At 37.4% G+C, this 13563-nt stretch overlaps 1 protein-coding gene across 1 annotated transcript in view; it reads right to left on the bottom strand.

Moving 5' to 3' along the window:
• The window catches only part of COL19A1 (collagen type XIX alpha 1 chain), a 315358-nt gene that overhangs the window by 186845 nt on the left and 114950 nt on the right, over nucleotides 1-13563 (bottom strand). Inside the window, exon 13 of the mRNA XM_074947919.1 lies at nucleotides 855-908. Coding sequence (XP_074804020.1) covers nucleotides 855-908 — 54 coding nt within the window. The remainder of the gene's footprint in view (nucleotides 1-854; nucleotides 909-13563) is intronic.

Below are 13563 nucleotides of genomic sequence, written 5' to 3'. Positions count from 1 at the left end.
CATGTCCCTATGAAGCTTTAAGTGTTGGCGGAAGCCTCTGGTGCAACTGAAATCTGGATTAACTGCTGCACACTATTCCAAATACAAAACTCCTCTGCCCTATAGTCACCTTTCACCCCAGCCAGCAAACCCTTTTTCCTTCTCACGCATCAAGGATCCAGCATCAGCTTCCCCCTGACTCCAAAAAATCCCTCTCCCCCACAAAAAATCCAAAACAAACAAACAGTAAACACACATATCTCCAGGACTCATTTCCAACCTCCAAACTTGTTCCAGTTTCCTTCATGGCACCCGACCAGTAATTCCTAGGTACTCCCTGGCCTCTGACTCCCCCATTAAATTATCTCAAACCTCACACAAATGTTTCCTAGTTCTGCTCCTGAAATTTTCTTCCCCAGTTTAGCTTCCAAGCTCTACCCGCTTTCACAACCCCTTCTCTCTCTTTTCCTAAGGTATAGTACTTATTTTTACTGCTTTACCATACACTCATTGTTTCTGTGTAAGTAACATTTTCTACTGTTACATTACATTCTACTGTTTCATTTTATGTTTAACCTCACTCAAATCAGTCTGATTAAAACCTAACGGGAATGACGACTCTTTTGGGCATCCTAGACACTAATCTCTCTCTCTCTCCTTTTTTAACAGTTAATCAAGAAAATTTTAGAATGGAAGACAGTCAAAGAATTATAGAGGAAATCCACTGTTACTTTTCTACGCAGCATGTGTATTCCCTAAACTAGCAATTTTGTCTTCTGCTTTCTATTGGAGGATGTAATTTATAATGTAACCTATTTATATGTAAACATAAAAAAAAGTTATAAATTATAGACTGTTGTTATCAATCAACTTACCTCTTTTCCATGAATGCCTTCAGGTCCTGGTTCTCCTTTATCTCCCTTCTCACCCTAGGAGGAGGAGTATATATTTTAGTTTTATGAACAAATATCATTTTCAGTTGGAAAACTGCATTATGGGAAAAACATCATCATTCATTACTGTTCTCTATATACAGTACAATATATCTATTGCTGACAGCATAGGAAAACTATTCCTGACACTTCAAGAGGTGTTTCATCCAAATTAAGAACCTGACCCCGCAAGGTGCCAAGTAACTGGGGAGCTAATGCTCAGTACTTCACAAGAGGCACTGAACACCATCTAAGTATTCATGTTTGCAATGTTGCACTTACAAAAATGCAGATGGATGGATGTTTAATAGAAACAGACAAAATTACTCCACGAGACAGTCATCTGTTAGAAGTCTGGGGACTGACTCTCTCTCTCTCTGCCAGCTGAAATAGTGTATTCTGATACTGAGTTTGACTAAGAAATGTATAAGAAAGTTCCTATATGACTGAAATAATTTACTTCCCCTCCACCCCATGTGAAAACTCTAGTTTATTATTTCAATTTGATATTTGTTAACTGTGTGCCAAGAAACAATTCAAAAAGTAGAAAATTACATTAAGATGGAGAATAAGTATTTACAATCACTCCACATATCCCTGTCAGAATGGCCTGCCATGACAATTATCACTAGCACCACATGTGGTCTTAAATATTTATACTGTAAGTTCCAAAAGGAAATGAACTCCAGATGTTGATTTGAATCTGTTACTGGAATATGATCTGAAGTTTAACTTAAAACCAAAGATTGGGATTATATTCTTTTTAGCATAACATTTTATTTTCCATGGATAATCATAGGATAGCTAATCAATTTAAAATCAATTTGAACAATTTATTAGACTTCCACTTATTTCTATAAGTATAACAAATACTGGTGATATAAAAAGGCATGTTTTACTCTCTCTTAGAGTACATGTTCTTCAGGACACGGGTAGTGTTTTCACACATAGTTGTACAGCGCTTGGCCCAATAGGGGCACTATCCTGATAGAGGCATCTGGATGTTACCATAATATAGATATTAAACAGGAATAATAACAGGAATGCTCCCACTTTCCCTATAATACTTCCCATTGAGAGTAATGTCCATAATGTTGTTAATATAACTCTTTGCAGTATCACAATTAACCGGCATGTAACATAAAATTTTCCTATAATTTAACATATTGGAAAAGGAAATGGTCTTAGGAATGACTCTTCTGAGTTCATGTTTTACATCACTGTATGAGAGAAATGTCCTACAAATTACTAGATGCTTTTAGGGTTTCTTTGCCTTTAATCTGTAATGCTGTATGGCTCTTCGATGTCACCTAAAAAAACAGTTCACATCTTTAAAATATTTATTTTAAGTACAACGCTTACAGATATACCTTTATTTTGAGACTAGAAAGGAAAATACAGCATGAAGGATTCTGTAGACTAGAAGGATATAGGCTAGTTCACATATTCCCATATGAACTCTTAATTACACAATGCAATATTATTTTAAAGTTAGAAGAAAGAGATTCAGTTCTTTACAAACTCTTGTCTACCATTCCATTCCCCTTAATACAGGTTCCATCAGAAGTGATAGAGATTTCTGCTTAAGCAGCCTAATTAATGAGAGATCCGTTTCCAGAACCAACAAAGCTAAACTGATCTGTAAATGCAGCTACACTGAGCTTTGCAAGTAATAAGAATAATTCTCACAAAACCATGGGGACAGGCTGTACTGAAGATCAAATCCTTCATGTCAACCAAAGAAAGAGAACAGCAGTGCACTGAATCTGTGTCGTCTCAAGGGGACTACACTGGTCTGAGCAAAGCCTATTCATTATGTCAGTATAATCTTCATAATTCTGTTACCTAAATGCTATAGAACTGAGATCAAATAATTCCATTTGTGACAGGACCCTGATTCAAAGCTATTCCTCCAGTGGCAGTAACAGAAGGCATTTCATCTAATAATAGATCATTTTTTGCAAAATGAGTTTATATGAGCTTTCTTAAACAACTGAAGCCTACCAATAAATTAGCATCAACAGGACTGTACCTTTAATGGACCCCCACACTAGAAGCCGCTAGGCAGTTTTATGTTTTAACTCTTGTCCATCTACTTCATAACAAACAATATTATACATTAGCCTAAAATATCCATTGAAGGCTTTTACTTAATCATCCCCCTATACTTGTATATTTGATCAAAGCCGCAGTTCAAACCAGACTTTCATGGATTCATGTTTGTTTATTTATTTGGGGGAGAATGGAGAAAGGGAGGGAAACTAATGCCAGCAGGCCAGTCTAGACATTTTAAAAAATCCTTGTTTCAAATGTTGGTAGTACATTTTAGCTATCAGCTAAGCTCTGTTTTGTCTCTGGACTTATGTTCAACAGCATAATCAGACAGCTTAAAATGTAAGCAAAGCCCCCAAAGAGATATTTAAAAACAATATTCAAAGTAAGATTTCAGAAGAAACTGAATTAAATTAGAACAAATCTTTTAGATTTCAGTTTGTCTGTATCATTCTGACAGCTTGGAAATTTAATGCTGGTTTCCCCTTCTTTCAACTCACAATAGTCCAATTATTGTTACAGTTTGCCAGAATTTCCAAAAGTACAATAATATATTTACAATAACATCTCATTATTCTAGATGAATTATTTTAAGATTTCATTTTCTATTTCTAGGAGATTTAAAAATATCACTTGAATATCAGGAAATATTTTTCCTTCCATGGTATATCTTTATTTGTTTACATATTTTATATACATGGAAAACGGGATGAACATGTGCAGTGCTGATTCAACAGTGACATTACTCTGTGAGCCCAATGAAGTCTATACAAGCCTGAGTACAGTATACCTTTCCATATTTCATTCTGCATTGGCAGAAATAACATACATTCTCAGATTCTCTAATCCAAATTAAGACCACCCATATCACCTGGATGACAATCTGGGTCACAAGCCAAGATGATCTGCGATGAGTGCAGGCCTTAAAAAACACTCCTCCGCCCTACTGCAGGCAGGCAATCACTTTAAAAATGCTGATGAGTGGTGCAGGCTGCAAGGGGGTGGTGGTGTGGTGATTGTGGCTGCTGGGTGCATGTGAGAGATACAAAGATTCCAGTTTCCATGATTTAAAAGATGTCAGACTTCAAAATGCTCATTGGTTGTTTAGACAAGACAAAAGCAAAGATCATTCAGGCCAAAGAATCCAAAGAACCTAGGTCAGTCTGCCGCACTGTATGATTTTCATGTGCATTTACATTGAATTTTCAGTAGATTAAATTACTTTCATTCACAAACATATGACAAACGTTATTCTGTGCATTATTTATCTCTTCCTTCTGCAAAGCAAGAATTCCTATAAAACTGAGTTCTGATTCTCATCACATACTCCTATGTAAATTAAGTTATCTTGCTCATTCCCGTCTTTACTATATACATTATATACTTCATGACTTATCTTAAAATGTAGCCAATCTGCAGAATATAACATTCAGTAAAGTGTGATAGGAGTTTTAAACAGTCCATACTGCGGGATACATCTTAGGTTTGCACACAAAAAAGTGGTAAAAGCTATTTTAAGTCCAATGTTCCTGCCTGTTCAAAACATCTTCAGATGGGACAATTAATTTGTGAATACTTGCAAAATAGCATTTCAATGCTGGAAGTACTGTGTGCCTTATTTGTTAATTAAAACTAATCCAACATTACAATATTGAATTATGTGCAGAGATTGTATTTCCTGGATTGAATTCTGCTTTCAATTACACTCACGAAACGAGTCAGGGGGGTTCCTTCAGTATAGCTGAAGATACGTGTGTGAAATCCTGGCCCTCCTGAAGTCAGTGGGAATACTCCCATAGGATCAGGAGTTTGCTCTCTGCCTCCACAAGAAGTTGTCAAAAAGAGAGTATCAAAATACCAACTCCAATTTTCCATTTGCATTTAAAATATTATTGAAGTCTCCAACACCAACTGCTATAGTTAAGGCTCAGTTCTAACTTTTATTCTAATCTCCACTTAACCAATAAGCCATTACTCTCTCAGATCTCTTTTATGGTCTTTTCCAGCCTTGGTCCCAACCCAAATAGATGTTTTAAAAAAAGAGAGAGAAAGTTTGAGCAAAATTGAGCTTAGCTGGTTTTTGGGTATGTTAGCATGAAGAGATCCACATTTCCTCATATGTTCCAAGTGAGCATTTTCTGCTTACATAAAGCAACTGAAGCTGGAAACATTAACCTTGGCTTGTTTTTACAGTCTGTACTGAGGAAGGGAAAATAACCCAAAACAAAACAAATTTTTTAGAGTATTTTTTATAATTTAAGCATTTAAAGTTGATATTTTCATGTAAGCTTGTTAAAAAAATCTCTCATTTTTCTGCTACATTTTAGGGATTGTTTGTTAAGGACGGTTTAGTTAAGGACAGTGATAAGGATTAACGTAAAGATGTATTTGTTAAGGATGATTCAGTTAAAAGAAATTTATGTCAACAATGCGTTCACCAAAGACTCCTTCAGTTAAGAAGGTGTTTGTTATGGATGCCTCAGGTAAGGCTGCCTGACTTTAATATAAACCAGTTATGGTGATGTTGCAATTTAGAAGCATGTTTTCCTGTCTTTCCCTCCTCCCTCCAATTTTTCTTTCCCCCCCCCCTTTAAATTTACATACAAAATATATAATTAATACAAAATTAAGAAATCAAAAAACATGTCAGGAAACTCCAAAAATTAAGGTTTCTTCTGCAGCGTTACCTTGTCAGCATTACTTATTTACTTGTTAAATAATAATCTTAACATATTTCTCTTTATATTATCCCATCTATTCTTTAAAATATGCAGGCTATGCAACATTACTTTGTACTGAGGCAGAAACATTGACTTTTGGAAATTCCTGATTTTAGAGTGCATTATTTTACATCTTTAAAAGCTAATTAAAGCTAGTTTTACATATAATAATCTTATATGCTTTGTTACAAATGTATTTGTGGTGGTGTACTGTATCTGAAGATTAATTTCTTTTCCTCGTGACTCTTTCTTCATAACTCATTATAAATTGAATCCAGCTATAACAAACATTCACTAATTTTCCCTGCAGATGGTATGAATTTAGCAAATTGTAACATTGGGCTGAAGACAGGCCTTAGGGCTCTATTCTGGCTTTTACAGTCAGAATCATGCAAGGGTGGGGTTGTGAAGGCCCTCCATCCCAATGACATTCTCACTGACTGAGCCAGAATGCCTCTGGCATTGCTGGGACAGTGGTATCCCAGAAAAGAAGAAGCTGAAACACCTTTTAAAGGGTGCAAGATATGCTTCCCCCATGCCACTGGCCAGGATGAAAGGAGAGTGGTGACACAACCTCATCCCTTGGAGCTGTTTAACATTGCCGTTGACTATAGATGCTCTCCATACTTGAGTACAAGGAAACAATTACGAAGATTAAGAATACCCTCTGCTCCCTGACAGCCTACATTGGGTTAGCCACAGCCTAACAGTTTACTTTCTTGTCAGTAAAACATATATTTTAAATGGCTCCATTTCAACTTTTTCTTTGCAAACCTCTAAAGTAATTTTTTGTTGCATTCACTTTTCTAAACAATACTTCTATTTATGCTGACACAGATAAGTCACTCACTTTTTTTTTTTTACTTCTCCATAAGAAAAAGATTTATATGGGTGTATTACTAAGCCATAACAATTCCAAGGTTAAAATTTGACAACTGAATTGACAATGAGAGTCAAACTTTCATTTGTAAAAAGAAAAATCCATTCAGCCTAATTTAAGCGTGAAGTATGCAAAACCAAAAGTAGTTTCAGTAATGTGAAAAAATGAACATTCTTAAAACTGCCTTGAAATGTCTTTACACAAGAGACCCAAATGCCATCTAAGAGCTAGTACAGTCTGTGGGGGTAAAATGTATGTATGTCACAAATAGGGCTGTCAATTAATAGCAGTTAACTCATCCGATTAACGAAAAAAATAAATAATCGTGATTAATTGCAGTTTTAATCACACTGTTAAACAATTGAAATTTATTTAATATTTTAAAGACTTTTTCTACATTTTCAAATATATTGGTTTCAATTACAACTAGGGTGACCAGATGTCCCTATTTTATAGGGACAGTCCCGATTTTGGGGTCTTTTTCTTATATAGGCTCCTATTACTCCCCACCCCCGTCCCGATTTTTCACATTTGCTGTCTGGTCACCCTAATTACAACAGAATACAACATGTACAGTGCTCACTTTATATTATTATTTTATTACAAATATTTGCAGTGTAAAAATTATAAACAAAATATATTGTATTTTTCAATTAATCTCATACACGTACTGTAGTGCAATCTGTTTATCATGAAAGTGCAACTTACAAATGTAGATTTCTTTTTGTTACATAACTGCACTCAAAAATAAAATGATGTAAAATTTTAGAGCCTACAAGTCCACTCAGTCCTACCTCTTGTTCAGTCAACTGCTAAGACAAACAAGTTTGTTTACATTTATGGGAAATAATGCTGCCTGCTTCTTATTTACAATGTCACCTGAAAGTGAGAACAGGCGTTCGCATGGCACTGCAAGGTATTTACGTGCCAGATATACTAAACATGTTTATGTCCCTTCATGCTCTGGCCATCTTTCCAGAGGACATGCTTCCATGTGGATGACGCTCATTAAAAAATAATGCATTAATTAAATTTGTGAACTCCTTGGGGGAAAATTGTATGTCTCCTACTGCATGGTTTTACAAGCATTCTGCCATATATCTCATGTTATAGCGGTCTCAGATGATGACCAAGCACATGTTGTTCATTTTAAGAACACTTTCACTGCAGATTTGACAAAACACAAAGAAGGTACCAATGTGAGATTTCTAAAGATAGCTATCGCACTTGACCCAACATTTAAGAATCTGAAGTGCCTTCCAAAATCTGAGAGGGACAAAGTGTGGAGCATGCTTTCAAATGTTTTAAAAGAGCAACACTCTAATGTGGAAATTACAGAACCCGAACCACCAAACAAGAAAATCAACCTTTCTTCTGGTGGCATGTGACTCAGATAATAAAGATGAACATGCATTGGTCCGCACTGCTTTGGATTGTTATTGAGCAGAACCCCTCATCAGCATGGACGAATGTCCTCTGGAATGGTGGTTGAAGCATGAAGGGATATATGAATCTTTAGTGCATCTGGCATGTGAATATGTAGCGATGCCAGCTACAACAGTGCCATCTGAACGCCTGTTCCCACTTTCAGGTGACATTGTAAACAAGAAGCGGGCAGAACTATCTCCTGCAAATTTAAACAAATTTTTCTGTCTGAGCAATTGGCTGAACAAAAAGTAGGACTAAGTGGACTTGTATGCTCTAAAGTTTTACATTGTTTTATTTTTGAATTTTTTTTACATAATTCTACATTTGTAAGTTCAACTTTCATGATAAAGAGATACTACAGTATGTGTATTAGGTGAATTGAAAAATAATTTCTTTTTTTACAGTGCAAATATTTGTAATAAAAATATATATAAAGTGAGCACTGTACACTTTGTATTGTATTGCAATTGAAATCAATATATTTAAAAATGTAGAAAACATCCAAAAATATTTAAATGAAATGGTATACTATTATTGCTTAATAGCATGATTAATCATGCAATTAATCATGATTAATTTTGTTAATCACTTGACAGCCCTAGTCCTGAAGCCTCTAAATGTTTTTCATGGTGATATCCATTTAAAAAATGTCCCTTGATACATATTTACACAGACTATAACAGATTGAACTCTACTGAGTTAGTGGTATGCATTCTAAAATACTCTGAACTTTTAAAAACTTTAATGTGGTATTTATTTTAACTACATGTAAATACAAAAGGAAATTCACACAAAAATATAGCCCAGAACAGAAAATGAAGTAGGAGTAGTGGCTGAAAAGCTGTTCTTAGCTCTCCCCATTAGGGCAAATTCTGCACTGCCTTAAATCCCATGGAACACCACTGTTGCTGAAAAATTTGGCCTAGTGTGCAATTATAGTGTACACCATCTGATGTACGAAAAAGCATTTTAGCTCCAACTCATGTGAATTCCTGTATCATAAGAATTACAATACTCAAACACAAAGGGATCAGTTAAAGATACAAACTTCTGAGCTTCAGCCTTAATTATGTTATCACTGATGTAAATTCTGCCCTCAGATACGAGGTTTCAAAGGAAATTGCATATGTTTACCTGATGGTTGAAGTTGGCCCCAAGGCTATGGTACCAAAATTTGTAATAGTATTTTAACTTTCTTTTGTGTATCTGAATAAATCACATGTTAAATAGCAAATGCCTGTGCTGATGTGCATTAATTGTACTTCAAATAAATATTATAAATAAATGCATTTCATATTCAATTGCAATTGTTTCAAATTTTATATTTGGCATGCCTCATTCTAAGAGAATGTGTTTGAACAAACTAACAAAAAAATCTACTCTTTAATGGGGCTAGATATTTTTCAAGGCAACCAACAGTCATTTCCTTCCAGCTAAATTACTACAACATCAGCTGATGAGATAAAAGGAACTTTTCAGAATTGTGTGCTGGATTTACTGTATATAGAAGTTGTGCACTCCTGCTCGAAATTTACTTCTTCTTAAGAAGAAATTGTTAGTTCTGAAAAAGGTAACGGAATATAGAATCTTTTACCTCTATCAAATTCAGCCTTAGTTGGTAGTAACCAAAACTTGTTACCATCTATTAAATGAACTGTCAGGTGATCTCAGTCTAGGTCCTATTGGACAAATACCCCATAACATACACATCTGTTCATTGACAAAGGAAGGATGTTAGTTTCCTGGGTTGTCAATCAACACTTTTAACAGGCACAATACGAATTTCAAAAACAAAAACAACTAAATACAATTATGCAAGTCATTGGGTTTTCTTGGGCATTTTTGGAAACTGAGATAACAGCTACTTACAGTAAGTCATTAGCCATCAAAAGGAAGCCACTATTATAGTGATTTAACAAGATGTGGGTCCATAAAGTGATCCAGGAACATAGAAATCCAACATTTCTGCTGACCATGAGAAAGGGAGAAATAGCTGTTTGTCTCTTGTTACCAGAAGTGAGACTGGATGAAAAGTACAATACACTCTGATCAGTCTGGATATTAATATTAATACCATATTTATAGTTAAGGTAAACAGGGAAAAAAGAAGGTATCACTGTGGTGTCTCCTCTTTTCTAGACTATGTACTATATGCAAAAGGTGGTGAGGTGCCACATATTTACATTAATATACAGGGCCAGATCCTGATTTAGGTTTATTCTCAGAGCCCTATATAGGTTCACAATCCAGTCAAGCGCTGAAGCTCCAGAGGAAAAATGAAATCCTATGACAAGGAAACACCCACTCAGAAACAGCTATATACAACTGCTGAGCCCGACTCTATGGTGATCTCAAAGACATCTTACAGTACTGCCATACATAGTGATTGGACTACTGGGAAGTGTAACCGGGAGAGAAAGTGCCTCCCCTTATGTTCCACAGGGGGATGGCAGAGTGACAGTAGTGGAGAAAGCAAAGAAAGCAATGGGCTAACATTCCCCTTACTTCCACATAGCAGAGTCAAGATGTGGCACACATTTTTTAATTTGAAGTTTGATTTCTGTTTATACCACCTTTGTGTTATTGTTGAGTTAGGATTTTTCTTTAAAAGGAACAGACTTGGTTCCCCCCACCCTACCCCCCCAAGGCTGATCTCCTAAGGAAAACTAAAAACCAATCTATTTCTGTCAGCTGTTGACAAAGAGCATTGGTTTCACACAATGTGTTGGGCTGTATTTTTTTAGGCACCAATACTTTCCATGGATTTGGCAGGCTATTGCTATTGTTATTTAGTCACTAAAAATGTTTTGCAGATGGTTAAAGCAATCTCAAATATTTGCACTACTCAATGGACTGCAGTGCCTTTTCTGCAAAGGCTGAAACTTGCTGGATATAGTTCTATAGTACTTCTACAGAAACACTGTCACATTCTATATTTGTGACTATGTAATGTGGTTATCAGGCCTTGATTATGTTGGTATCTGTTGCCTCTGTGATTTTGGACTAAAAAACATGACTTTATCAATGTTATAGAACTATATGTGCAAGTTCAGTGGCAGTTTTTGGCTACACCAAACTTCTGAAATATCCTGGAGTGTGATGTTTAGTCCTTTGTGATGAGTGTATATTGTATGAGTGCTTTTTATTTTTGTATTGAGCAGATTTGTGCAAAAGTCTGTTGTTTTGCTTTTCAGGAGTTCATGTGAATGTTTTTCCAAGATTCAATCTATGAAGGTTGTATTCCAAGTTTCATTTTAAATTGGAAACCTAATTGCAAACCAGTGAAAATGCTGGGCTTCACCTGGTTTCTGCTTAACCAACATGAAATCACAAATTTTGTCCAATTTTTAATGCAAAACCATGAATTGGTCCAAATTTACTTGAAACGTTCATGAACTATAACAAATCTTTCAATGAACCAGATCTGAGTTTAAACTTGGTCACAAAACCCATCACTAAATGTTTAAAGTAGTTTCAGTTCAAGCATTTTACAAACCTTAGAAATTAAGCAAGTGTATAGTGGTAACAGTTTTATACATTCATTATACAGTAATGTAAGACATTGCTCTATTTGATATGTTATCTCCTTAAGAAATAGGACTGCATGGAGGTCAGAGTCAAGAATGAAAAAAGTGAGGTAAGAATGAGGACACAGGAATGTATATGCAGCAAAAACAGTTTGGAAAAGAGGCATTTCTTTGATTTTATTTAACTTATTCATTCTAGAGTGAGATGTGGTCTCCCCCCCACTTTTTTTTCTTTTGAACATTGTGCTGAGAGCATGAAGTTAGTGAAACGGTTTCAGCAAGTTAGTTACCTGTGAAAGTAGGGTGACCAGATGTCCCAATTTTATAGGGACAGTCCCGATTTTGGAGGGTTTTCTTATATAGGCACCTATTACCCCCCACCCCCTGTCCTGATTTTTTACACTTACTTTCTGGTCACCCTATGTGAAAGGAAAAGTTATGAGGGCATGTAGCGGGGTGGCTACCCTGCTCCTAAAATAGAAAGGGTTAAAAGCAGCCCTGGAGAGGGCTGTGGCTGGCTGATTGGGGAAGCAGCCGCAGCTGGGCCACGCCCCAATCAGGCCCCAGCTGGCCTGTATAAAAAGGCCATGAGCCAAAAACCCATGGAGTCTCTTTGCAGGGTCTGCCTGGGTACTGAGGGTGGTGCAGTGCTGGGGAAGGAGCAGGGGGCGCTCCAGGCTGGCAACTCCGCAGGCTGTAGGGCCAGGTCTAAGGCCCATAGAGGTACTGGGAGGCAGAGGAAGGCAACAGGTCCGAACCCCCTTGCCTATGATGAATGGCCTTTACACTGCAGTCTGCCCCAGGGAGCGGGGGCTTGGTGATGACTAGCAGTAGCCCAGACTGAGGCAAGGTGGGGATAGTGGGTTGGGGGTTCCCCAGGAAGGGGAGACCCAGAGGCAGAGTGTGGGGTACTGCCAGGGGGGCAGAACCCCAGAGAAAGGGGCACCGGGGTCTGTGAGGGATACTGGGGCCAAAGGCCTGCAGAGGGCCCTCCACGCTGGAAAAGAACTAATTTCCAATGACCAGCAGGAGGTGCCGCAGGGGTGAGTCTGCATTCCTTTACAGGGAAGATCTGGGAAAGGCAAAGACTGACTGGTCTTGGACTCAGAAAGAAGAGTGCATAGGCACTAGTAGGGATATAGATGAAGGATGCCAACTTTTATGTATTTGTTGCTTGTCTTATATTTTTTTTCCTCATCTTTTACATTGAATATCTTGCATATATTGCAAAAGAATACATACTTTTGTTGTAAACATAGAATGGAAAAAAATGTCAGGTACATGCACCAGTCTTCCATATTAGGCATCCACATTTGAAAGTTTAGGGACAATATTCCCATGTATACTCAGTCATTCTGAGACAGCATGGGTGGGGGATAGCAATAGAGTGACCAAGCCAAATCTTTATGTATCTGATGAATTTGTGGAGGCCATGAAGGTTGAGAACAGGTCTCATTCCACCCTTGGATTTCAGTATCAGGAAGTACCTGGAGTAAAAACTATGGAAACGGTGTTCTGGCAGAACCTCCTCCACCATTCCCAACTTCAGTAGAGAGCTGACCTGTTCAATGAGCAGTGTCTCATGAGAGGGGTCCCTGGAGACGGATGGGGATGGGAGATGAGAATGTGGCATAGCGAGGAACTGGATTATGTAGCCCAATCTGATAGAGGTAATCGAGACCCAAGCATTGTAAGAGTAGGCCAGCCGGTCCCCAGGGGGACGGAGGAACGACAGGACCAGTGTTCTGGACAAAGGAGTCAAAACAAGCCTTGACCTGTGTTGAGGGAAGGCATGAGGACTGTCTGAAGCCCAAGCGCAACTGCTTCCTCTTGTGGGATTTATCCCTCTTTCTAGGGTAGTCCCATTGTTTTGGAGGAAAAGGTCGCACCCCATAGTGGCATCTTTGCCATGAGGACATGTACACCCCCAAAGTTCTCAAGCAGTTCTGTGAGGAGGAAGACTGCCAATGGCTGGCCTGCGGCTGATTCAAAGCCACCACCAGCGACCTGGCAGGTGACTTTAGCTTTGAGTGGGACAAAAAGCA

The sequence above is a fragment of the Natator depressus genome, chromosome 3 (genome assembly GCF_965152275.1).
Source record: "Natator depressus isolate rNatDep1 chromosome 3, rNatDep2.hap1, whole genome shotgun sequence".
Taxonomy (NCBI): domain Eukaryota; kingdom Metazoa; phylum Chordata; order Testudines; family Cheloniidae; genus Natator; species Natator depressus.
This window is presented reverse-complemented; position numbering and strand designations above follow the sequence as displayed.